The 27040-nt window shown below is 39.3% G+C and overlaps 1 protein-coding gene across 1 annotated transcript in view; it reads right to left on the bottom strand.

Moving 5' to 3' along the window:
* Positions 1-27040, bottom strand: part of CFAP61 (cilia and flagella associated protein 61) — a 119439-nt gene that overhangs the window by 52006 nt on the left and 40393 nt on the right. Inside the window, exon 17 of the mRNA XM_074817528.1 lies at positions 12133-12260. Within this exon, the coding sequence (XP_074673629.1) occupies positions 12133-12260 (128 nt within the window). The remainder of the gene's footprint in view (positions 1-12132; positions 12261-27040) is intronic.

The following is a 27040-nucleotide window of genomic DNA, read 5'->3' as shown; positions in this document are numbered from 1 at the left end:
TTGGTGAAAAAGTCTTCAAGTTAAGAGCCTGAACCAATGCAACATTAAACAAGTGCACCTGCATTTTAGAAGCAAATAATTCCAGCAGGGATTCATGTTGCTGTGGATACAAAGGGAAGAACAGCTCAAAGATACTGGTAAAGCAGGGAGGGATTAGAGTATCTAGGGAAATAAGTAAAAGGTATTGGGTTTCATTGCACAGTTCAAGAGGACTGCTACAAAAAAAAGTCTAAACACTCTTGTCCTCAAAATAAAATAGGATTGCAAATTTACTGTGAGCATAATCAAAGAAACAAACAAAGTTTTAGTACATATTTATATACATCTTAGCATTTGTGAATCTGTTAAAATATTTCTTGCTAGTCTTTCTGGATTTTTTTCGCTGATGTCTTGTTACCTGGTTTTTTTTTTCTTATGTGCACGGTATAATGATGGAGGCTTAGATGCTGGAAACTGCCTGATCAAATGATTTAATTAATTGCTTTCATTAGACCCCTCATTATCACAAATAATAAGTCAACAAAAAATAAAATGCAGTGAAGTAGTCTACATGAACCTAAGCATTTCAATTTGAACCAAAGCATCATGCTTTTTTTTTTTTTCCAGTCACTTCTAAAAACTAAAACCAAAAAGGGTGACAGAAGATAATGCTTTATCTGGCTATCAAAACTGGTAACTATGTGCACTGTTCTCCTGTACACATAATCTTTAATATCTGGAATTATAACCCACCCAAAAGTAAAGTCCTAATTACAGTGTATCCTCAACTTTGCTGCAGCAGAGCACTTGTAAAAATGGCAGCTCTAGATCATTCTAACATTGGTAACAAACAGTCTGTTTTCAGCACTAGATGCTGAAAACTTAGATGTGATAAATTCTTGCATGAATGAAACTCTGAAATCAGAGAAATTTCTGTCCTGCAACAAAAAAAGGAACCTTAAGATTTCTGTGGAGAGGAAGGAGCCCAGAGTGAGAGACAATGATCAAAGAGAGTCCCAGCAGGCAATAACCCGGTCTTCAAGGCACAGAAACTCAAAGTGTCCAGGTATAAGTTTCACTGTAAAAGGCAGATATAGACAGTAGTTCTCCTTTTCTCAAATAATATAACAATTTATCCAGAGTAGGACTTTGGTTTGGGGTTTTTTTAAGGAAGGATCGGCAACCCAAACATTTCAAGAACAAAGGAATTGGGATGCAACTTGTGGAATAGCCTTCTCCAAAAGAAGAAGATTTTCTAACAAGTTTTCCAGCTCTGCACAAAACTACAAAAAGAAATGCTCAGCTTGACAAAGGGTGCTAATATTAATAACATCAAAAACCCCACTCATTCATATTTTCACTGAAGGATAAATAGGTTACTTAGCACTATAGACTTTCTTTGAGTAATTTTTACAAGTAATGTGTTTTCATATTGCCACTATACTAAATTGCTTTTGTTTGCTTGGACAAAGCCCATTGCTTTTGCTGGCAGAGCTGTAAAAGCCTTTACCATTCTCTGCACTTCCTCCCACTCTCTGGACAGCTATATTTGACTCAGACAAGTAAGAACACAAAATCAAGTATGAAGATATGGGAAAACATAGCAAAACCATTTCCCTGTATGATGCCACATGATGTCATTCTAGCAGCATGAAGGCTCTGCAACTGATCCTACAGCACTTGGTTATTAAGCTTTTAGTAAGAGAGTCAGTAACAGAAGCAGCAGAAAGGGTTTATTGTTTGTATCAACAATTACCAAAAGCGTCTGTTCTCAAGAACCTTATGTAAGTGCATCAATTACAGACCTCAGAACAGGATTTCAGCTTAACTGCTGACCAACAGATGTCCATCTAGAAGTTATCCCTCTTTAATTACGAGTAAACAAAGATAAGCCAGTTCTCCATTGGATCAACCTTAGGAAAAAGTGTTAAGATTGTGAATGAATTTGCGCAATGAAAGAAGGGATAACAATAAAGTCTTTACTGGGACATTTTTCAATGTAAGGGTCAAGAAAGGGGTTTTCCACATATTCATTTGTTCTATAAACTGCACCCTTGATGACTCTTCCTCCCAAGACCAGAGATAGATGTATCATGAACACCACCAACTGAAATAAAAAGATAAGTGAATCTAATTGTCAGTAGCTCACATTCAATTTGACTGCCACTTTCAACACCAGGAGATAGATAAGTCAGTTGCTTATTTCAGTGGGAGAATTCACATCTTTTTTCTTCCCAGAACAGGACTATTTCCATTCCAAGACAGGCCACAACACTGGTGAAATTCACCATCCTTTTTAATTTCAGAAAACACTCTTCCAAATTGTTCAGAAGAGATTAAAAGGGAAATGTTTGGTTCTGATCTTAATTTTTAAAAAATTCAAGATGTAATTTCTTTAAAAACAAAAGAGCCTCTATTTCAAAATGACACCTCAGCAAAATTTTTAATCATGTCCCAATTACTTCCTCCTAATATCAAAACACCATTCTCCCTTCAAAAACAGATTCTGAGGGAACAGTGCATTTTATTAAAGTACTGTTTTTCCAGAAACTTCCCACCAGGTTTACTGGTGATTAATTTTATCAGACGTTGTATTCCAAAGAAGAGCAGCCTATAAGCCCAGGCCATGAAAGCCACCACTGCCACCACTTTTGACATCTTAGCAAGAATCCATTAAAAAGCTAAGTAATATTTGCTTTGACCTTTGACTAACACCCTTCAAAGATGCTGCGCGTGTTTCTCTCTTCCCAGCTGGCAGCTCTTCCTCACTGGGTCTCTTTCCAAACTTTGAACTCAACGGTTTGATTTTACACAGGATTTGGAGGCACCTCCTTGGTGTTGAAGTCTAGTGCCCACTATCACAAGACCAAAAAAAGCCCCACAAACTTTCCATAAACTTTACAAGCACCATTTTGAAGAGAACTACATTTTTTGCCCCCACTATGCCTACTGGAAGATATTCTCTTTTCCACAGTGACAATTCTCTCTCACCTCCGGCCCATATTTATTTGGTGCCAATTTATATCTACTTGAACTGGATAAGGACATCAATCACGAACTTAAATAGTTGGGGTTTGTTTCATGTTTAAGATAGGCTTATTCTTGCAAAGTGGAATTGTCACTTTACCTCCTTTTGTTCAACAAATATTTTCTGCTTCCTTCTTTGCTCTCACTAAAACCTGTGTCCCCTCTCTGACCCTACCTCATGTGGTGTCCCTCCCCTGTAGCGGTCAACCCTTCTTCAACATCGTGTCTCAAAAGCTGTACCTCTCCAGTTAAATTCTGATTCCCCTGCTAGGGTAGATCAGTTAGTCCTCTCACTGCTTTTTTTTCCCTTTCAGTAGGTAGTCCCAGATTCCCTTTCATCTTGTAATTTTAATACTTGTGTCTCTCTTGTCCTCTGTGCTGACCCTTTTCCTAGACAATATAATTAAAAAACATTAGCAACTTTGACTCTGCTGCATTTCAATTCTTTTATTAATTTCTCCTTTTTTAGGTAGCTTTACATCACCTCACTATCTTGATTTCTCCCCGAATGTTACTAAACATGTCTTTTTCCAGCTTCTTCTTTCAAACTCCCATCCATATCATAACTCATTTTTCCGAAACAAGTCAGACACCCTTCTGTCACTGTCACTGCTTTTATCCCTTCTAAACACCTCTCATTTCCCAATAACTGTTTTTGCTTTCCTCACCTACGTCAACTCAGCTTTCCCTATTTGTTTTTGCACCATTCATCTCTAGTGATTGTGGTGCTTCACTGTAATTCAGTTGAACCTTTTTTCCTTTGTTAGAATCTTTTCCACACTTTGCTTCTCAACCCATATTGCCCTTTGCAATTTTACCACAAAGCTCTTCTCCCTCCCTTCACCACCTCTCGTTAAGCTTCCTTCTCAGAAGTCTCTGACTCTGCATCTTGCCAGTACTTGCAAGGTGTACACCAAGCTTTGAACCTGTGTATCAATTAACACATGTAACATGGAAACACAGCACTTAAGAGCAAACTTCTAACACAACTTAAAACTAAGTCCTAAGTACTTGGTTATTTACTTGCTAAGTACTTGCCTATTTACTCCTTTAGTGTAATATCACTTCAGGCTCAAATGTGAACTGCCTTAACATTCTGAACTGAGAAACACCACAAGCACAAACTGAATTTTTGTAGCAAATTGCAAGCCAAATAATGACTCATCTGACAACCCAGCTACAGACTTCTTGGGAGGTTCTTTCAAAAACTACAGTACTCACTCAAGAGCTGTGCTATTTCCAGGATCTAGATTATTAAAATCAGCATGGCAAAGTCCTTACAGCATGAATTATGTGACAGAACAGGAAAACAGTCTAAAGAGCTCTTTCCTTGGCCCATACAAAATACACAGCTGAATCAGAGACATCCATATACTTACATGGGAACATCCATAGCTACAAAGTTTACAAGATTAGCCCTATCATCCCAAATGTAAGTTGGCTTTGAATTTGACCAAATCAAAGTACCATCCAACCACTGCTTTAGTGAGAACATTTCCTTACTAAAATTTCAATTTCCATTCCATAAATGTTTCAGCATTTCATCCTGTTCAAAACAGGGCAATTATTCTTCCAGACAGAAAATGAGGGATATCTGATGATGGCCTTGGTAGTTACAGTCTCTAGCTGTTTAAATCTAATCACCTGGCAGATTCAAAAATCACAGTTGAGAGACATCAACACCATTTTCCACAAATAAAGATACCATAAATTGGGCAGTAAAACTAGAGTGTGGTTGAAATTTTGCTGTTTTGTCTGTTCCTGTGTGAATGTTTCAGTGAATAACATACAGTGCAAATTCCAGCTTGTTAATAGGACATTTTTAATATTATTGGTCAATCACCCATGTTAAAACTAAGGTTTGGGTTTGGTTTTTTTTTTTTTACGGCTATGTACTTACCAGACCCCAATTTTCCGTATTATTGCAGAGGAGATTCATATTTTGACTCTGATGTTGCTTGGTGCAGATTTGGCAATGCTGCCTTCACAGAAATGAAAAAGTAGGCACCCTAGAAAAGCCCATGAATGTCAAAAGAATGTCAAAATTAATTCGAAGGGCTTGAGATTTGTACCAACATTTTCATCCTAGCTTATGGCCAAGGACCATACATTCTACTCCTGTCAGCAAGAGCACGCAGAAAGGGAAGATACTCATAAAAGTTGCATGTTCTGAGGTACCACCCCAGTGCCATGTCCTCTTGACAGGAAGCTGGCAGCCCAGGAAGGACAGGCACATGGCTGGTGGAGGAGTCAGCTGGGCCAAAATTCCTGATCTCAAACATCTGCATGTAGCAGCTGCAGATCCGGGCCTCGCAGCACCTCCAGCCCTGGCAGCCTGATGAGCACAGCTGCCTCACTGATATTGCCTCTCTTAACGTAAAACAGCTTTGAGAGGTGCAGCACCACAACACCATGGAATGCCCATCTCTTCACCAGGGCAACATGATGCTTCTCCAACAGCTCCGTCCCAAATGGCACATGCCCTGCAGCTCATATGAAACTGAAATTATGCCTGATTAACGCAGAGATGCTACTGACCACCGCACTCCTAGGGAAACAAACCACACAACGTGAGGTGTTACAATTCACACCGCAGCGCGTTGCGGTAACATGGGTAGTAGTGGAAGCAATCGAGCTACAGCACTGCGGAGCTCCATCTAACCTAACCACCCCGCATTAGGAGTTTGGGGAATCTAAATAACACAGCATGTAGTAAAGATTTGCCATCTCATTACTATATCTGACATACTCCCGACTCTCATTTCAATGTAAACTGCATTCAGACTTGTCTCCTTCCTGGGATCTGGAGGACAATCACAGTAATCCAGAAAATGAATTTTAACATTTCAGCTCATCAAGCATTCAGTAAAAACAAGCAAGTACCTTCAAATAGTGATCTTCATTTGTCACAACCCTCCCTCTGACTGTTAGAGAACATACATAGATACACATGAACAGGAATCAAATCTACACTAATCACTAGAGGGAAGGATCACAACCAGCCAACTAATTTTTTCTCCACTGTAGTAGTCCGAACAGTCTTCTGCGCTTCAAAACCAACCCACAGACAGTTTATAGACTGCTTTGGAGAAGTCAGTAGTTACACCTCCACAACAGCTCTGGGAAACAAACTTCAAACAAAGAAAAGTAAGTATGAACAGCAGAGAAAGTACATCTCCACCACTTTAGCAGAGAACTGGAAAACCTAAATGCAGTGTTTGCACTTGGAATGCTTCTTTATTTGCTTTGAACTGCATTGATCAGCTACCAGATGCTTTGGGTAGTCAGGTTACCAAGCTCCGTGCAGAGCTACTGAAACAGCCGTGCTAATCCCATACTTAGTCATCAGAAGAGGTATGATAAATACAAAATATAATTCTATAAAAATTCTTGTGACTCATTTCAATTGTGAAACAGGCCTTTTATGAGAAAACTACTATTTACAAGATCAGTTTTAACATGCAACAAGAAGTTATGGATATTCTTATATAAACAGTAACAGAAGAAAATCTAGAAATACTTACAAATTTAAACTGTGAAAGAATAGCTTGGGCTCATACAAATGCATATAGTTAAAGGGCAAGTACTTAAAGTTGAAATAATCGTATTTAAAACTAAAAACTGTCTCTAAAGCAAGAATATAGCTATAAAATAACCACATAACAATGCTAATTGAGTATCATTTTTTGGCAGAGGCATGTCAAATGGCTGTTAGGAAGGCTGATCTTGACCCATATCCTCTCCCCTAGTTTATGTCTGGTATCAGTCACTGACAGTGCTCATTGTGATCCTGACTGCGCAACAAGGCGAGATATGACCTATCTTATTTATCTCTGTCACAACTTGATCTCTATTCACCAGAAATGATGGAAGGCAACAATGTCTGAAGGATGCAGGCCCGGTGACACTGAACACATGGTCGACTACAACATTGTTCTGGATTTGCCTTGGTATGAAAAAAAGGCAGTCAAAAGGAAGCACATGTATATCAATTCATGTGGCAAAGACAGATAGTATAAAACAATGAAGATCACTAAACCATTCATTACATGTTAGCTCTGTGATCAGCAAGTAAGCACTAACTATTTAATTAGTCAACTAATTAGTGACAGGCAACATGGAAGGCTTCAGATGTTCTCAGACAAATGCAAAGATAAAAAGCCTAATTAAACAGCAAGCATTATGCTAACTATTGCCAAACAGGACAGATGTGCAGGATATTGTATAATACTGTGCTGCCAGATAACGGCAGTTGTAGCTGTTCTGTCAGAAACCGTGTTTTAAAAATCCCTACCATTTCTAAGCTAATCTTAGATAGCTTTAACTCACAGAGGGAGAAACTGTCCTGCAGACAAAACCTCACAGATTTCCTGTGTTAGATTCTAATTCTACTTTAAGAAAAAAGTTCAGGGTTTTGACAAAAATATACTTTAATCCATTTGGGTTTTAAATGAGGTAATTATTTTAATGCACCCACATGGAAAGGGAAATATATTTCACATTTTCATACAAAATATTGTGATCTTAGCCACCATTCATTTATTGCTATTTTGTGTAGCACATTATGTATATTTCCAACGTCCTCAGAGAATAAGTCATTGTTTACACCAGAGGTTGGATTAAGAAGGTTTTCAAAATCATGGATTAAAAAGGGTTTTCCCTATAATCAGAAGACAATAACGCTTTCCACAGCTATATGCAAAGAGGTGGATAAAAAGCTAATTGGTTCACTACACTGGAACCAATGACAAGATACTGCTGTGAGCAAGCTTTTTGCGTTCTTGCAGCCAAACTTCAATCACCTGCTGTCAGGGCATACTAGTTAGCATGCTGTTCCATGAATCATCCACCAGAATAAACTGAAAATGCTATTTTTTTTTTTAAATTTTATGTTCTTCTGGCCTACTGCTGCTACAATGACCATAATTCTTAAATTATCAAGGAAAACAAGAAGAAACAAAAAAAAACCCCTGCCCTCCTGGTAAACTAGTATTTAGCAATGAGGTTATTTTCTAAAGCATCTCAGTTCTTGGGAATAGGAAAAGATTTAAATGCTGGGCTATAGCTTACATGAATCAGGATATACATTTAGGGGAACACTGCTTTAACTGAGGACTGTGCAACTCAGTATCCCCAGTTCTAGCTGTTGACAGGTTTTTAAATAATTTAACTGCAGTTGATATTTATCCTGCTGAACCTCACCTCCAAGAACTGGTATTTATGGAACTCTGAACTGAACTCATTACTCCTTTTCTCACATTCATAGGTACTGATATTGTGTATTCATGAAAACAGATTTTACAATTGCAAGTCATTTTCAGACACAATTTTCATTGAATATTTGCAGGTTGAATATTTAATACAGCTTTTTCATTTCGAAATTTAGTATACACGTACTTGATCTCAGTGGGGATAACAAAAAGGGTAACTTTTTAAAAACTTCCTTTAGTCTTACATTAGACTCCTTTTTAGAGTCTTAATTCATGATAATTTGCCAATGCTAGTGGCTCACAGTACTGCAAGTGTAAGTGGGGGCATGTGCATATTTACCAGAATGTCTGATAAAACTCTTTTCCTTGTGAATTTTTTTTTTTCTCCAAGGCCAAGTCACTCAAGGGAAACTAAAATTAAATAAAACGAATTTTAGCTTAACCTCTTTTGGGATTTTCTTTGACTTGATTCACTCCAATGCTGAAAGGACTTTCTCCCCACATCCTACAACAAAGGGGAGGCAGGAGCGCCAGTCAGCACTAACGGTTTGGAGGGCAGAGAACAATAGAGGCTGAGACTCCGTGTTGCTGGGCTGAGCTGCTTTTTCACAAGGCGGGTATTTGTTCAGTTGCTCCTTCTCCTTTAGGACTGGACATTGCTCAGAGTTTGCACCACTTTAATAAACCGTCTGATGCTGCTGCACTTTATATAAGCCTTGTCTTAGTGCTAGAGAGTGACCTAAGTCCTGGCTTTGTGCAAGAGGAAGCATATAATTGCACTGCCCAGGAGGAGCCTCATGCAAGAATTGTGGGAAACACAATTCCTTCCCTGCTTGCCATGCTCCTGCAGGGAAGTTAATTACTGCAGCAATTTATGATGCAACTCACTGCCTGCCTTCCAAAGCGTCTCAGCTCTGCTGCCCAGCTTGCCACAGCTCCTCACATGTCGTGTCGGAGGCGCAGCCTCCAGAGCCGCTTTCGCACCTGTACCCACCAGCAGCCGGCTGCGCAGGAGAAGGGAGGCCAGGCTCAGGCTGCGTTACTGCCAGCACTGCTGCCGCCAGCACTCGCCTGTTCCTTGAATAAAAAATTCATATGCATCCTAAAGAAAAGTAGCACTATAGCTCAAAACACATGCCTGCATGTGATCACACTCAGAGAAAAAAAAAATCAGCAGGAGATATTTATTTGAATGGTGAAACATGAATAATGAGATCACCTTCAGTGACCTAGCGTTAGATTAAGCACAACAAGCCGGCTCAGAGTACCCCGGCACTAGGGAGAAGCTTTCCCTACTAGCAGGTCATTCCATACAGTCCTTTGCAGCATTTCTGCACTGCTCTCTGAAATAACGGGCACCGTTTTAGTTGTGCCAGTGCTCCGAGCTCTGCAACCATCTCCGTTTCCAGAAACCCCAACAGCAAGGTAACAAGCCACAGCAAAGGACTGAAGCAGCATTCTGTAAATTAACGGTTGACAGAACACACACCCCCTTTGCAACATGGATTATAAAGCTCATTTTTGGTTCGGGTGGATAAGAAGTGGTGCCCATGGGTGCTCTGAGGCACTGCTTGAAGAGCGACAACACTGAACTTCCCCAGGAGTGCTCTGCCTTGGCGGACGTGCTGCAAACTGCAGTGCCACTGCCCCAGCACAACGGGAGTGAGAGCAGCCGGCTACAGCTCTCCAGCGAGGAGAGGTAGTTCTCGTGATTAGTTCTCTGTTCAGTGAAAAATATATTTCTTCAGTCTCAAAGAACTGAAAACACTTGTAAAATCTAGTTCTAATAATTGTTATGTAAGTGAATTACATTTGTGTGTTTCCATGGTGACTGATAATGTAAAATAATTAAGTATGAAGAATAATGAGGAGAAAACTACTTCCTCTTTTTAAGGATTAGGGGCTTACAAATTATTCAATCTAGCTATTTTTAGTGCATGTAACCTTTGTAAAAAATACTAGAAAATTATAGGTAAACTAAACTAAATTGTATTAAAATCACGTTGATCAGGAGACTTTATCTGCTGCTGATGGAAAATTAAAAAAATAATATTTCCTAAACGTATACATATAAATTCTGTGATATTTTTCTCTAAGTGCTGACTGCTTGCTTTCTGCCTTCTCAGAGCCATACTCAATTTCTCTTAAGTGGGAGCACTCCATTTGTGCAGCACTGAAGACAAGCACTCTCTCCTGTGTACAAGAAGGACATGTTCTGCAAGAAGTCTTTGCTAGAATGTGGTTCAAACAAAACTTCTGGCTGAAAAGTCTTGGTTGAAATGTCTCAGAGGAGGATAGCTGTAAATGATTGCCCCACAGATGTAATACTATTTGTATGTCCTGTTCACTACAGAAAGACTTAGCTTCTGGCTGACAGACTTGGAGCATCAATATGCTTTGGTTTTCCCTCCCAGCAAGGGAAAACTAGTAGTAATAAACAGCACAGGATGAATAACAAGAAAGTGGTTAATAGTTCTAAAGCACATTTTAAACTGAATTTGGAGTGGAACTGAAAGCCTAAAAGGTGCTGAGAACAGGAGGATGAGAGGAAAATGAGTTTACCCTAAGAGAGGATGCTCTACAGGAAGTCAGGAACTAAGAAAAAAGAGGAAGCAGGAGGGTTTTTTCTTCACTGCTCCAGCAATATAACAACATCCATAAAGCTCTCCAACTTCTTCTCTTGCCATATTGATATTTTAATTTGTGATGTTGTTAATGGTTGTTGTAGAAATACAGACTCTTGACTTAACTGAAAAAATAGGCAAGCTTTTCAATTCTCCGTCAACCATAAAAATGCCAGACTTCCTTAGTTTTTGTAATGAACATTTTGTTGTAACAACCACATTTGGAATTTGAATTTTATATTCATTTCTGCGAGTCTTTCAAGACATTTCTAGTATATATGTTTAATCTATGGGGAAAACTACTGCATTCTCACATACAGAGTCTGACTTCCTAACTCTCTAAAACTGGTATGAAGCGGATACTGACACAGAATGTGCAAGCAGTGGGATATCAGAGACAGGGCAGCCCTGTCCTAACTCTGGAAAGTGTAAAGCTGCAGAACTTGTCCACAAGTTTACTCTGGCTTACACAGTGGAAGGTATAAAAACCTGTTGCATATATTTATTCCCCTTCTCAACCAGTTTATAGAGTTTATTTACTCCAGTTTGCATAACTCAAGGTAACCACAGCAATTCGATTCACAGTTTACTGCTGAAAAATACTTTAATGTATGCTGACAGCCTGTGCTCTTGGTGGGCCACCAGGCCACCAAGCAGGTCAAGACTGACACAGAGCGGTGTCCTCTGCTAGACCTTTCCCATACCTGCTCTAGAGTCTACAGCAAAAATGGCAGAAGAGCCAGAAATGACAATTTTTTGGTTCCTGAACAGTCCCAAACATCAAAAGCCTCATCAGAATCAAAGGTATCAAACAGGTGTTATCAGAATCAAAAGAATCACAGTGAGGTTACAACTCAGCAAGTTATGTCATACATTTCTGCACAGCTCTGAAAACACAGCATCACAAGGAGGTACGAGAAGGGAGGGATTCAGACCGTGATTTGTAATCCCCCTGGGCACAACTAGCTTTAAAGATCAATACTGCTATGCGCTTAACCTCCACCTATAGTATTTTTGTGTAAGAACAATGGTCAAAGAGATTTTAAGTGTGTGGAATTTTCATCTGCAGTGTGCCTTCACCTTGAGGATCTATGAGCAACTCTGTCAGCACTTTTGAGTTTCAGAGTCAGCCAGGATGCAAGCACCTATCTCTTCATACCCAGATACTCAGACCTTTAACATCTAATACTTAGATACAGACTCAAAACATGCGTCTAAATGGAAGAAGCAATCCCCTTCAAACAAAAGGTAACATATTCTTCTCAGTAAAGGAAACCAAATTAAAAACTCACCAAAAAATGAGTGTTTCCAGAAAAGAGATTCCAACATCAGATGCACCAACCACCACAATTCTAGTGTTGATAGACGCTTTAGATTCCAGTACCAGCTTTCGATTTATGTGGTTCAAAGAATAACTCATCTGTAAAAAATACGTAAAATGACATAGAAATGCATTAAAAGAACCAGCAAAAATCTGCTAAGAATCATTAAGCCATCGGTAATGCATTACCTTGCATTCATACAAAACTTAATAGGGCTCACTGACATGACTAATACTATGATTTTTCTGTGCACGGCACAAGATAACACAGTAGATAAATGGTACTAAAATGTTGAAATATGTGCATGTTTAATAGGTCACAGAAAATCAGCAGAGCTTAATAGCCTGGCTTCTCCTGGAAAAGATGCTACGGAGTCCTTGTAAGAGAGGAGAAAACACCACCTCTTCTGTAATTTACTACCATTTAGGTAACACCTGGGGAACATATAGTTACATAATGTTAAGGCCATTTTTCTACCTTCTAGAGCAGTTTTTACTCTTGCTGTTTTATTTATGGAAATGGATTTACTTGTAAATTAATTAGGAATCTATATCTTGAGTGTCTTTGCATGTTTCATTGAAAACTCTCTTCCAAAATGATAGAATTAACTTTCTTTTTTCTTAAATACAGAACAGATACACTGAAAGCTGGGCTGTCAAGTGAATAAACTAGTATCTCAATGCCACTGAGATCAACACTCTGAACAAAAATCTTACATAAAGTTTTTAATTACTAGTTTCTCAGTTTCCATTCTTCTTAATGCATACACTGGTTAAGAAAATAAACTCCATGTATTTTTTTTTTTAATTTGTGTCTCTAGGTCTCACTAGCTAACAGTTCTCAAAACAAATATGCAAGAAAGTGCCAAGAGATAATATTGCATTTGACATTTTTTTTCTGCCCTGAACTACATTTACTTTTCAAATTTCTGATGAGAGACAGGGAAATACTTTCCATGTTGCAGTACAACACAATTCACATTTTTCTTATTGTTTTGTGTTGTATATATTCCCATTTCACAGAATGCATAATTTCAGGTTCATAAATGCACTGAAAAGACAAATAGAAAATGGAGCTACTTTTATTATTTGTCAGACACTTCTCCTATATATTTCTGCTGTGTCACTTAGGCAGGAAGCAATCTAAGACTTCTAACAAGTTTTCCTCTATTACGAATAGGAGACAGAGGGTTAATAAAATTAAGTCCTCTAAATTCCTCCTGTGAAATTACAGTAGAAATATATTCTCTACATATTAGTTGACAGAGTAACTCAATATATGAAGAATAAGTATTTTATTTTAAAGCTATGGTAATGACATTGACCTTCTTAAGAAGTACTTGGCACATTGAGATCCCCAAGAGATCTTTTATACCACGGCTTTGCAATGGTGGAGACCCACAGCTGAGATTTCAGCATAGCCTCACTACAGAAGGTGGAGAATTGGCTATGTAACACAGTAGAGTGCTGTCCTACACCTTAAGGAAGGCTTATGGACCCATTACTTGCAAACTGTCATCACTGTATAACAAGTCATTTAAAATGTGGCAAAGTTAAATGTCTTCTTTGGTCAGGCAACATTATTTTTTACTGCCAGATAAATGTTCTCTCAGTTGCAGTTCACCACAGTGCAATGATGACATCCAGTGGTGAGCCAGATTCATCTCAGGGACCGGACTTCACTAAGAAAATTCCAGAAGATATCTTAAAAAGTATACTAGCCCGAAGTGGCTACTTAATGGAGAAGTCAAAAGCGTGAAACCTAGCACATGCCCGCCAACCTCACAGGCAACCCTGCACCGAGGAAAGCCTTGACTTGCCAGGGCTAAGCCACAGGAGGACTGTAATGCTCCCCAAACTGGTGTTATAGAAGACATCTGCAAGTCTCTACAAACAAGCCTAACAGTGTACTCCAAAGCCAGTGCTTTTTAACGCGGTTAAACACTTCTTACAGCAGGACTGGCAGTAAAAAGAGCTTTGATCATAAATGAAATATATCTGTAGTATTTTCACATTTCAGGAACTGAAAAAACCTTTTCTATTTCATTGAAAATGTACATCACTGGAAGAGATTTTAAGAAATGAGAAGAACCTATGCCAGTTATTAAAGGCATCCCCCACTGCTTAACATAGAACTCAGACTATGGTTTTTATAACATACTAAATGGCTACGCCCCAGCTACAACGCTTGACATTGTTCTGCAAGCGCTGACACTTGCAGAGATCTCATGGTACCACAACAAATAGGTGCTGAGGTTACTGTGCTTAATGCCCTAATCTTGGTATTCAAATCCCTTGGGTTTGTGAACTCTGCAGACAAGAACTCTGCCAGGCTTTTTTTGCTGCACGTGGAGAGCTGCAACATTCTGGAAAAGCAATGCTGCTGGAAGAAAAATTAGTAGTGATGCTTTTGTTGAAATGTGGCCTTTAACAAAACTAATGAAATGGTAAAAAGAACATGAAGAGACGCTACTTGTAATGTACCTAATCAACCAAAATAACTAGACAGGAATGTCAGCACCTAACAGGATAAACCCAACAGACCTTACAGCAATGCCAAGTTCAAACATCTCCTTCTACTGCAGTGCTGTGTTGTGTTTTGTTTTGTTTTTTTTTTTTTAAATGTACTCCCAAAAATGAAATACAAAGCAGTAATACAATTTCCTAGGGAAGAGTTGTATCTAATTTATGAAATGGTTTCTGTATCAATGATACAAAGGCAGCACATGAGTAGAATATAACTGGTTTTGTTCACCTCACAATGGCCCCAACACCAACAGCTGTCATGCTTCAGAAATCACCTTTCTAACAGCTAAGTACACTAAACGGCCCCAGGGAGTAAGGAATTAGGTGGATTGGTCCCATAATACCACCTTATTTTAACAAAATGTCAGGACAAATGACTACATATGTTCCCCAGAGGAGTAATCAGACATCATAATTGATAGGTCAATAGCAAACTCTAACTTGTTTATTCTGTATCCAATTTATTAAATAAACCAGCAATCATTAACTAATGTAAGGCAAAAAGCAATAATCGCCATTGTTAGAAAAGGCATAGCTCGGAAAAAAAGTATTTCCTTTGATTATCAAAAAGATTATTTTCCCTCCTTTCCACTGTGGCACCTGCCATCGCACTGCCTGTCATGTTGCTTCCACCCAGGAGAGCAGAGGCCCCTCGATGCCTTCCATGCTGACTGCTGACAAAGGTGGCCCCTCTTGATTAAACCACCAGGGATATTTTCTCACATGGACAGCCAGTGCCATCCACTTAGAGGCCTTCAAACTTTACCTTCATTGAAAATGCTCATGCATTTCTCAGCATACTCCACTGAAAACACAAACCCTGCATGTAAATCATGTTTTTCACTTCATGATCTCATAGCACAATATGTGCCAGAGTAGGATTAATTTATAGCATTAAAAATGCACACATCCTTCTACCCCAAGTAACCAGTGGAAAAAGATACATGAAATAATTATTTGGTTTTAGCAAATATGTTTGTATGCATTTTTTCCTTTGCACTTTCAAACCATGTAAAGCATCACACAATCATTGTGCATGCCTGATCTCCCATGTGGATAGCCACTCAGTTTGCCCGTTGCCTGGGAATGTATTCATTGTACATTTACTCAGCAATATACATTGGTGGCACAAACTCAGAGAGAGACTATTTTGTAGCTCCTTTTAGTTCTGTTTTTAAACATTGGACTGTGGGCTATTTGCAGGATTTCTAAAGATATTTATTATAATTGTTCCACAACAGGTCTGATTTTAGAGCAAATGTTACCTTCATTTAAACAAAAAAAAAAAAGGTAACCAAACTCCCCAAAATGAAAAAAGAAGTCAGACAGAGGATTTCAACTTTGACAGAAAAAGAGCAGCGCTATGTTCTGAATTGGGTATTGGTACACACATCCTAGTAACATATCAGCAGTGTGTCAGAGAGCTGTTAACACTCATTGCTGGAACTAGTCATGCAAAGATTCCGTAATGCAACAGAATTTAGACTTGATTTTATTACACACTGAGGACTTGGGCCTTATCCAGCTAAACACACTTAAATGCCTGCTAAATTTTAAGTACGTTAAAGTGCTCCTGAATTCAGAAGGGCTGCTCAGGGTACTACAAGATAAACATGGGACTGTCTCATTTGTTATGTACTCAGCAACTTCATAGATCCCTCATTACTATAGGAAGTAACAGGGAACCTCCCCGAGGGACTCTCACAGCCCCATCTTGGGGGATTCTATGCCTGCCTGTAATGCTTTTGTTTCAATTTAGCATTTGTTACTGAGAAATCTGAGGGATAGTTACTGCTGTACAGGATCTACATAATTTGAACTCTGTTACTGTAAAAACAATCAGGAGGAGTAAAAATTATTAACAAGCCTGCTCCTAGATTAGTGCTGAGGTCAGCGGTAATGGCGGGCAAACAAGAAGGTGAACAAACAGAGCTATTTTAATTTCAAGCTCCATTTGAATCACAAGGGAAAAAAAGAAAAATCAATGTTTACCAAGGAGATATGAACAAAAATTATTAGAAAATGCATGCTTTTTCAGCCTGCATTTTTTTTTTTTCTAAATACTAGCTACATTCCAAAAAGTTTCATTAGGAACGTCTGTAAACATGTTTTCAAAAGCTGTTTTCAAGCATTTACAGATTTACCCAAACACCAGAAACAGAAGGAAAAAAAAATACAACTGTGATGAAGACTGCAGCCTTAATCATTTTGTTTTGTCAGAGGAACCCTTCTTTAGTATCTGTGGCTCTATAAAACCAGTTTGCATAGATAATACCTAGCCTTTATATAATATTTTTCATCCATAGACCACAAAGACCTTTATGAATTAAGTCAGTATTATACCAATCTTCATGAGGCTAAACGCTGATCTTCAGCTTTTGGAGAAACAGTCTCTATATTCATGACCAATCCTATGCCAATCCCTATGACACCCTATGAAATCAGGGATTTCCAGTGAAACTCCAAAAAGCAGCAAAGGAAAGCAGAGCACGGCCACATATATTTAATTTCCTTGCGGAACCACTGTTACCATGGTAAGAAACTGCTCTTTTTTTGGTTTAGCATTAACATTTGGATTCCCAGCCCAAAGAGGGCTGGACAGTTCACACTTGCATAAAGATCTCATGATTGTTTGCTGCCCAGCTTAAAAGGACAAATAGCTAAAATCTAAATGGTGCCATTTTCAGAGAGTTCAGTTCTCCCCCATCTTTCAGGGGACGAAAGTGACATACAGGAAGGCACAGAAACTTGATCAAAGCCACTCAAGCTGGCAAGGGGGTAAAGCACATGGCTGTCTCTCAGAGTTAGTTTCCCCAGATTTTAAGATAAAGAAATTTGCCTTAAGGAGACCAATTCTCATTGTTAAAAAAGTCACTAAACCTCTGACAGCAGTCATTGCTTCCCAGTTCACCTTTGTCTGTTGTTTATTTCTATCCCACAAGGGGGCAAAAGCAGGTAGCAAATGGAAACTTTTTTTTTTTGGTCAAGATTCAAAAAAATTTACAAAAATGTAGCAACATCTAAGGACCTTGGCCTGAAATAACTTCCAGCTATTACCTAGCTGGATTCCCAACATAAATGTGGAAGGAAATACAGTAGAGGTTGGGCTGGATGGTTTTCAATGCTATATGACAAATTTACATAAGCCATCACAGGTCTATTACACTTGACATCAAGAAGTTAGACTGATTTACTCTCAGAGACAATCTGGCTGTGCCCAAAGGCACAACAGCAAAACTGGAGCTTGCAGTAACTATACAGTGTCTATCAATGCGATGCCAAAAGGTTGTCTCACTGTCCTGCTCTTCAGAAGTCCTTGCAAAGGACTGACCCCCATAAGCTCCAAGTCTATACAGCAGAGAAACACGTATGGCCAGTCACTAGGTAAAGGAGTCCTATGAGAAGACTTTGACTGTGCACAGTTTGCACAGAAACAACCAACCAAGGAAAAAAAACTAGCAGTTTGCACTAGTCTCTGGGAATAGCAGCTGGAACAGACACTGAGACAATCTGTAGAGGCAGATAAACCAATATGCACACTGCTCACCAGCAATGTTAGCAGATCCCAAAGACTCACTCACTCATCTGACTAGAAGAATGACCGATGCCTCCACCTTGCATACAAACCCAGCATCTGTAAAGGGTTCACTGTGCTGACAGCAGCCCAGCAGACAGTACTTCTAATTGAAAGCATTTCCTGCCAGCGGAAATGAGACTGAATGCACGGTTACACATTCGAACGCTGGACTGAATCCCTCCAAGCTGATGACCACGTGCATGGTCCTGCCTGGCAGCACTGCCTGGATCCCTGCCACCACCAAGGTGCTGCTGAGATCGACTGCTCAGGGGGCACCATCCTGCACCAAACTGGTCCCAGGGAGCACGACGCGGGCAGGCAGGCGACGCCAGGCTGCTGCAGACCCAGCCTGGCCAAGGAGGACAGGACTGGCGCTGAGCCCTCGCCGCCTGTGCTGCTTTGTGCCAGTCCACGTGGAGACAGGTCTGCTCGAGAGGCAGAGGTGCTTTGGGAAAGCTGTCACGGAAACCATTCTGCTGGGGTACCTCTCCAGCACTTTCATTGGTTCTGGCCATTGCAGTGAGGACCAGCGGCACCCTAGGGTACATTTTTGTGCTGTGGTCCATGACGTTGGTGATTATCCAGCAATAAGGCTCCGCAGCACAGGGGCTGGGCAGTTCAAGGAAGCAAACTTCCACTTGCGCTTTCCCTGCAGGGCCTGTGTGCTTCCTGGTGGGGGTAAGAGCAGGTCTACCCTCACTACACAGCTCTGCTTCTCCACATAGCCACAGCAGAGTGCCAGCTCCTCTCCATGACATGCTTTCTCCCAGAGAATGCCATTCATCCCTGACAGATTAACAGTCTTTTTGCCTTCTTGGCAAGGAAGAATAGCCATAGTTTCTGCGCTTCTACAATTTAGTGTATTAGCTTCTCCAGGCAAAACTGCAGGAAAGCCAAACATCTTTTAGATTTGCTTGCTGGTGACTGTACCAACAATTCAACAGGTGGCAACTGCCCTGGAATCTGGGCAGCCAGGAGCTCCTGCCTCATCACGCTCTTGAAACAGCAACCCTGGAAAAGGATTGCAACCCGTACCTTTAAAGCAGACAGATGCTAAAGGGTGAAGAATTCTTTTAACAGCCTATTAAGACTGCCATAAGAAGCTAAATAAATAACATGAAAAAAAAAGCCAAGTAATTCAGAAGTTGAAAACCACCAAAATTAATGGTTTGCGCTAACCACATAATTTACACAATTCATTTTTGTAACTCTCATCTTTAAACAGGTTATTTGAATAAATTTCTAAGACATCTGAACAACATTATTTGAATAGCCAACTTAGCCTTCATTGTTAGTCATGCAGTCCTCGATGTGTGAGCATATCCTTTACCATGCACTTGCAGAAGGCAGACAGAGCACGTCCCAAGTCTGGGTCCAGCCAGTGGGTGCCTGCAGCTTGGTCCCTGTCACTAGTCTGTGTCAAAATCACCGTCATGGCACTCTGCTCTCCTGCACAGAGAAGGCTGGGGCTTGGAGGGTCAAAAGGGCATACAAATGCTTCCCAAGTATCAGGGCTGACAGAGAATTCTTTAAATCCTGCTTTTAGTGGCATAATTATTAAAACGCTATTAAGTCATTCCAACTAAGTAGACTCCAAGTTACATCATTTTAAAATCAAAGCTCATTCTTTACTGACAATTTCACAAGAGAAGTTGGGATCTAACAGTCTGAACCCAAAGCCATTAAAAATTAATGGAAAACCAGTAATTTATTCTAATAGGCTCTGAATGTAAATGGATATGGAAAACACTTTCCTGCACTAGGGCCAGGGTCTGAGCAGCCAGCCAAAGTCCATTATTAACTTAAACAATGTCTCCTTAACTTCTCGGCTTTATTTTAGAAAGTTCTTGTGCCATCAGAGTACACATTAATTATACCACCTTCATGTAGAATAAACAAAATATAACAAAATTAAGAATTACCTATAAACATCAAAATTATACGTAACTGAAAATACTGCTAGCATTTCCAGGCATTATTTTCTTCCACAATGAATGAAAGGATTTCCTTAAGCTTTGATTTTAAGCAAGTCCTGCTTCATCTATGTGGTCCAGCTCCAAAAGGCACTTTGAAAAAACCTGGATATCCCTGATGAGACTAAACTGGAAGAATCTCTCAATGCTGGCTGGCTCAGGAAGCTTTCCCTCTGAGGACTTCTCTTGAGAGAAGATACCACCACAATTCATCACAACTACCCCAATACCCAAATCAAAACAGAGTTCTGTATGCTCTGGAAAGGGAGAAGACAGAAGCATCTCTGTCCACTGTACCTACTCTGCATACAGACTCATGGCAACAGAGGTTAGCATTTTCTAAATGCACTGAATTAACTGAAAAATGTAAGAGATGTATAAAATCAAAAGCTTTAAAAAATGAAATGTAAAAAAAAGAATCACATTTCATACTAAACATAATGAACACAAGGAAACCAAAAGTACAAGGATACAAGAGGAGATTGATTTGCAGCTTACTGCAGAGTTGTATTTTAGTGAGAGCAGCTGTGGTTCTCCATTTTGTAATAGTGAACATTACCTTTCTGTGGAAAAAATATCTGTGCCCTCCTTACAAGCTGGAATTATGCTACTTCCAAAGTCAAGCTACAAAACGCTTCAAAAAAGCTTTAAAACAAGTCTGACCTGTTTTTAAGCAGAAATTACTATTTCAGTTTGCTGCAAATGTCATTAACACCTGTATAGTACTGACACCATGCTTTCAAAATAAAGATAGGTCATCTTACTTTTAATTTCACACATGCACATAAGTGGTAAACATTCAGAGCATTCCTGTTAATGATGCCATCTGGTGCCTCCCATAATTGTGTGATATTCAGCCTTCCAAACAAGATGTAATGGCAGCAACACACAAAACCCACTGACATTTACAGTAAGGAAATTTATTATCAGCCATCAGTTCAGAATGACTGTGTTTGCATGACTACTGGTGCTATAAAATCATCACCTTTACCAAGCAAGTGGAGGTACAATAAATAATGGATTCTAACCCATGCATATACTACAAAAGCATTAAAAATTCATTACTCAAGCACAATAGCATCTTAAGCAACAGTTACTTCTTTAAAAATTAATACTCCTTTCCTGGTTAAGTGAAAACTATATACACCAAGCCTTTGTTTGTAATACCAATGTGTTCATATACAAATTATAACACATAGGAATGCTTCTGCTTTAACTTTGATGCAGGAATCTTGATGTTTAAAAAGCAAAGAATTCTCTTGCCCATCATATCTAGGCTGTCTTTGCTATATTTATTCTCTTTATCTTAGCAGAGGCTTAATGATTTAAAAAAAAAAAAAAATCCATGAAAAACTTTTTGCATTTTAGTCACTTTCAGTACATTCCAGTGCCTCAACTGACTTCATACAGAACTGAAACTGAGCCAAAATGAAACCTCCTATTACTACACATTTTCTACAAAGTCAGAATACACTTTTGTAGAAGGCAGACAGCTATAAAGTAAAATAACACCAACAGCTTTTCTTAACCACTTCTAGTAATTCAGTGCACTTTCAACTTTTATTATGGAGTACAGTTGGAGAGAAGGCATCTACAGAAGCATGGCTAACTGTTTCTGTGGTAATACATACAGACCACGATGGGGAATGGATACTACCAGTAACTGCAGCTCTGTAAGCAGCACTGAGATGTGCTCTTACACACATTTGCGCCTCAGGTGGGCACGCACTCCAAAGCAAAGGCTCTGTTGCTTTAGAGTACTTGTATCTGTACCTGTCCACCTTCTCGACATTTCTCCTTGAATGCAGAAGGAGAAAAACCTTGCTCTCTCAATTTCTCCTTAACTGTTCAGTTAGAAGCAAAAAGCTTTGCTTATTCAGAACAGATTGTTCTGTTGTACACAGTCTCTCCTCCCATGTTTTAAAATCTGCTTATTTTAACTCCTTGTTTTTAATTATCTTTTAAATGCAACTGAGCTAAAATTTTCTAGCTGCACTCTCTGGACTAGCTGGGGCTTGCAGACATGTGCTGCAAATGTCCCATCCTTTTCCTCAGCTTTCCTCCACCTTGACAGCAAGGTTTTAACTATCAGCATATCAATTCTGAGCCCCTTCTACCCCTCTTCCCTGATGGGTCAAGGTAATGGGTTATGCTCAGTCTGAGCTGTTGATTCAAACCATTCAAGATCCTGATCAATTTTTTTCATTAAGAAGTACTGAGGAAGGTATAGTCAGATGTGTCCCAACTACACAGACACTACCATAGAAGTGTGGAGTTAGGGCAACTTATAATTAGCTGGCCTAAACATAAGTAGAAGCTACATAGAATGAAATGCCTCAGGAGTTTGCTGGGGGAGATACTGTCATCTAGAGAAGAGCTTCCTATAGAAACACTCATACATGGTTTATTTTCCTTTTTAAACAAGCTGCCCCAAAAGTGAAAGTTTCTGTCAAGCTTGTGAAAACATTTTAGATTTTTTTCAGTTTTACCTAATAGCTACATTTTTTTAGAAACCATGGCAAACATACTGGACATATTCATTCAGTTTTAAAGTCTGGCAACTTTACAATGAACATAAAAAGAGCTCATTTAATACAGAATAGTCCAGGATAGTACTTGCACTTGCAACTCATTTGAGTATCTTCTGCCATACAAAGAATATGCATGAACATACACTTTGATAGAACAAGTTATAAGATTACTCTAACGATGTAGTGTTTAAAAACATTTTATAAGTCTTAAGTATTTTCTTCCATTTTACTTTTTAAAAAAAAAAATATTTTAAACTGCTTTCAGGCCATTTATTCATAGCACTTGCCATAAGCATCAGCGTGGAACCAAGTAAACACACAAAAATACATGCATACTGGCACTGAAAACTATTAAGTTATCAGTGCTTTGTATTCCAATTTCTTCTTGAATCTTACATTAACATTTACCATTTCTTCTGTGGTTAAGCTTCCATTTTTCCCATGTTACAAACAGGAGGACAAGTTTTCAGTCTTTTCTCATGTTCTGGCCCCAAATGGTTTCATGTGGTGGTGCAGAACTACACAGCAACAATCTAAGAATATGGACAATAGGTCTGCTTTTCTTAGCTTCTCGTTCTTGCAAACCCTTTCTAGATGGTCAGAGAGTCAGTACACACCACTGATAACGTGACAGTGAAAGTTCCATGACTGCTTTGAGGCCAAAGAGGACACTGAAAGTTTTGCTCAAAATGGTAAAGGAAAAATCCTCTTTTGAAGAAAAAAGGCTAGTGCTATTAATAAAACTAACTCATTACATATGAGTTAAGCAGACTTTACCATTCTAGGGGCAATAGTTCAATTCACATAACCTGTAAAGCAGTGCAAGTATGAAGGAGCAGAAGCAGACCATCTTCCACAGCTGATGCCACTGCTCAGAACAAGAAGTGGCACATTTTCACACACTGCATTACTGAATTCCATGTACATGAGGTCTTTTCTTCAGATTCAAAACAGCATTTATCCTGATATGTCCCTCTGTGTGCTTTTCAGTCAGGTAAACCAACTTTCAACTAACTTGCTTGAGGAAAATTTATAGTCTCCAATAGCAGATTAAAGGATGTAACATGAAAGTTATTTTTGTTTGGAGGTTGGTTTTTGTTTTTTTTTTTTAAATAAAGGCCTGATGAGAAAGCACACTGTTTAATCACACAGAAATGAAATCATGGCCACTGAACGAGTACAGCACTTAACTGCTGTACAGGCATTCTCCCCCCGAATCATTTCCTGGACAGCTATCAGCCATCCTGGCAACACTCAACTCTTGGACAAGTTTAAAGTCAACTAGCTCAAAGAACACAAAGCTGGGCTGTGCCTCTGACTCCAGCTTTTTGCTTGACCCTCCTTCACTCACTACTTCTTTGTCCTGATTTAAAACATTTCCTGTAATGTACCTGTAGCATCACTTAAGAAGTACAAAAGTAACTGAGAAAGTGTTGGGTTGGTTTGTTTTTTTCCAAAATAAATTTGTACAACACTGGATGGGCTTCTGCAATGCTTTAATAACTGTTCTGTCTTCTTTTTATGAGCTATAGCAGAAAAAACAATTCTGAACTGTGAAATACAACCTGACAGCTTGAATGCAGTCATGAAACAAATAAAAAAAAATACCCCAAACCCAATAGCATGAATAATAATGAAAGGGCAGAAACAAGAAAATAATTCAACAGATGTGTGACATTTTTGTTCTTCATTGTGGATCAGTTATTCTTGTTAATTATATCACCTATTCTTCCCTTTTATTGATAATTACATGAAGCAGATGGATAACAGAATGTTCCCAGATGGTGAGAAAGCAAACAAGTTTATAAATTGTTTATTTATGAAGAAATCATTAAAAATTATTTAATTATCTATAGTTTTCCATTCCACCAATAATTACATGCACCGTAAAGGCCAGCAGCACTTTACAAGATGCTTAGTATTGTGTTGTAACCAACTATTTAATGTAACATGACTGAAATGACTGACAGATGTGCAAAACACAATAATAATCTAATCTGTTTTAACACTGTGGGAATTAAGATTTTGAATCTTTGGATCTCCTGCCAATTGGCGCTTCAGTACTGGTTACTGATTCAGAATACAAAAATCAGAGATTTCCTTTTGATTTGGAACAGCTGTAGAAAGTGTTTGATCTAATGAGCAGACAGGAGCTTTTTCAGGTCTGTGTCCTGAAACCCTAGAGCATGGCAGATGTATGGCCTGATGCAATTTTGAGCTAATATGTGGAACCTCTGATATGCTTGTTGCAGAGGCACACGCTGAACAGGCATCCCAAAGTCTGGGCACTTCCAGGACTAGATGCAAATAAGATCGTTAGCATCTGTGCAGTTCCAGAGGGCTGCAGTGGGAGGCAGAGGATTTTAATGCCTCCCCCTCTGTGCCTTCTCTGTCAATTCTTACCTGATTTGTCCAGATCACTTCAGTAGAGCAATGGGAGATAGTTTTGCAGGAACAGACACAGAAAATCAGCAACAAAATGTATTTGCCATCTCAAAGAGTGGGGTAAAAACATACTCTGTCATTAGAGACTGTTACAGGAAGATACTACTATGTTCATAAGAATTTGCAGCCCTTAAGGAAATGGAGAGCCACTGCTTGGGAAGGGACAGGTCTTCTGATGCTGAGATGAAGCAGCACAGAGCTGTGGTTTAAGACAGAGAGAGTGAAAAAACTTGTGGTTGCCTTAAAACGTATGCAAAGCTTTAATAAAAAGGCTGGGCAACAGAGAGGAGGAACAGGTAGAGTTCCTAAACTCTCTATTTCTTTGGAGTCACAGTCATTTTAACAATAAGCAAAGAGGCAACACAAACAAAAAGCCTGGCTGAAAGTAGAAACAATACTGAACCAAGGGAAATATCACAAGGATATGGAGAGAACAGGGTGGCTGGAAAACTGCAGTTAAACAGTCATTCAGGTAATGGTAAGTTATGTTTTTACGTGATAAACTTCTGGATTTTAGGAGTAAGTCTCTTTAGCTTACATCTAGCTCTCTCGACCTATGCTTTCTTAGACACCACAAAATACAACTCATGCTGGATTTACAGTAACACTGCCTGCTAGAAGCAGGAGTGAGCAGGCCAGGAATCCACGGCAAGGTGGCGCATGGCATTTCCCCATTTTTGATTTTTCCAGACACTGCAGTAGAATAGAGAGATTTGACAGAGGGACAATGAGAACAAGTTACCACAGACTTAATTTCTGGTGCTCATCTGTCTGTAACAACTGATCCAGACCTGCAGGAAAACCACCTCTCCAGCACAGCCGAGATCCATCTGGACTGGCAACGCATGGGAATTAGCTGAGGGCAAAGCTTTTCTGATTTAGATTGCTGCTTTCGCTTCTGGCTTTGGAAGAAGGAAACAGGAAAGAGTCCTTGTGGATCTTGGTTGAGTTTTCTGTACTGGGTCAATATTTATGAGTGAATCTCTTCATGCTCACAAGCAGGCTGGAATGTATTAAAGAGATACACAAACTGATTGAGCCCCAGGGCTCCCAGTGTGCCACTAATGGCCTACAGAGATATATATGCACAAATCAAGAGCTGTGCTTAGACACTGAATGGCTGTGCTGCTGAGCCCCAAGCTGTTACTGGTGAAAAATAAATTTTGCAGCAAGAAAAGGAGAGATATAGCTCAAAAAAGGTTGGAACAAGAGGAAGGCAGCTGAAAAAGCAGTAGATGAGAAGCAGATGTTGATGGCTAGATATCAAGGGGCATCTTGTGGGTATCAAAGCAAGAATTTCATTACAATTATCTCTACCATAAGTGACAGATACTCAAGCAATTAATTAGGACAGGCAGTCAAATGAAAATTTTACATTTCTGAAATGGACTTGCATTTACAGTTTTTATATTGTAGTTTATGTGAAAAAAATCCTGCCATCATTGCATCTAAAACAAGAATTACGATAATTTGTCCTCCAGCTTTCAGGAACAAAGCAGGCATGGGTTAATGTCAGAAAGAAGTGCTTTCTAATATGAGAAGGCAAAGCCCCCTCAGCTAAAACAAGCTTGGTAAGCTAGAATAGAGAAGTGTGATAAAGAAATGAGCAGTGGTCTCAACTGCTTGGAATCCCTGCTTGCCCAAAGCTTTTAAGATCCTGCAAGATCCTGCCCCTATCTTGTTTAGAAACACCATGAAAAAGATGATAGCAGATATTTTCTCCTTACTGCTATCCAGGTGCTTGCCTCAGACAACGTCCCACCAATTCCTGCTCGAGCCTCTTTGTCTGTCTTTCACTCTTCTCCCCCTCTTCTCCACGCGTTCCTT

This window comes from Strix aluco, chromosome 3 (genome assembly GCF_031877795.1).
Source record: "Strix aluco isolate bStrAlu1 chromosome 3, bStrAlu1.hap1, whole genome shotgun sequence".
Taxonomy (NCBI): Eukaryota; Metazoa; Chordata; class Aves; order Strigiformes; family Strigidae; genus Strix; species Strix aluco.
This window is presented reverse-complemented; position numbering and strand designations above follow the sequence as displayed.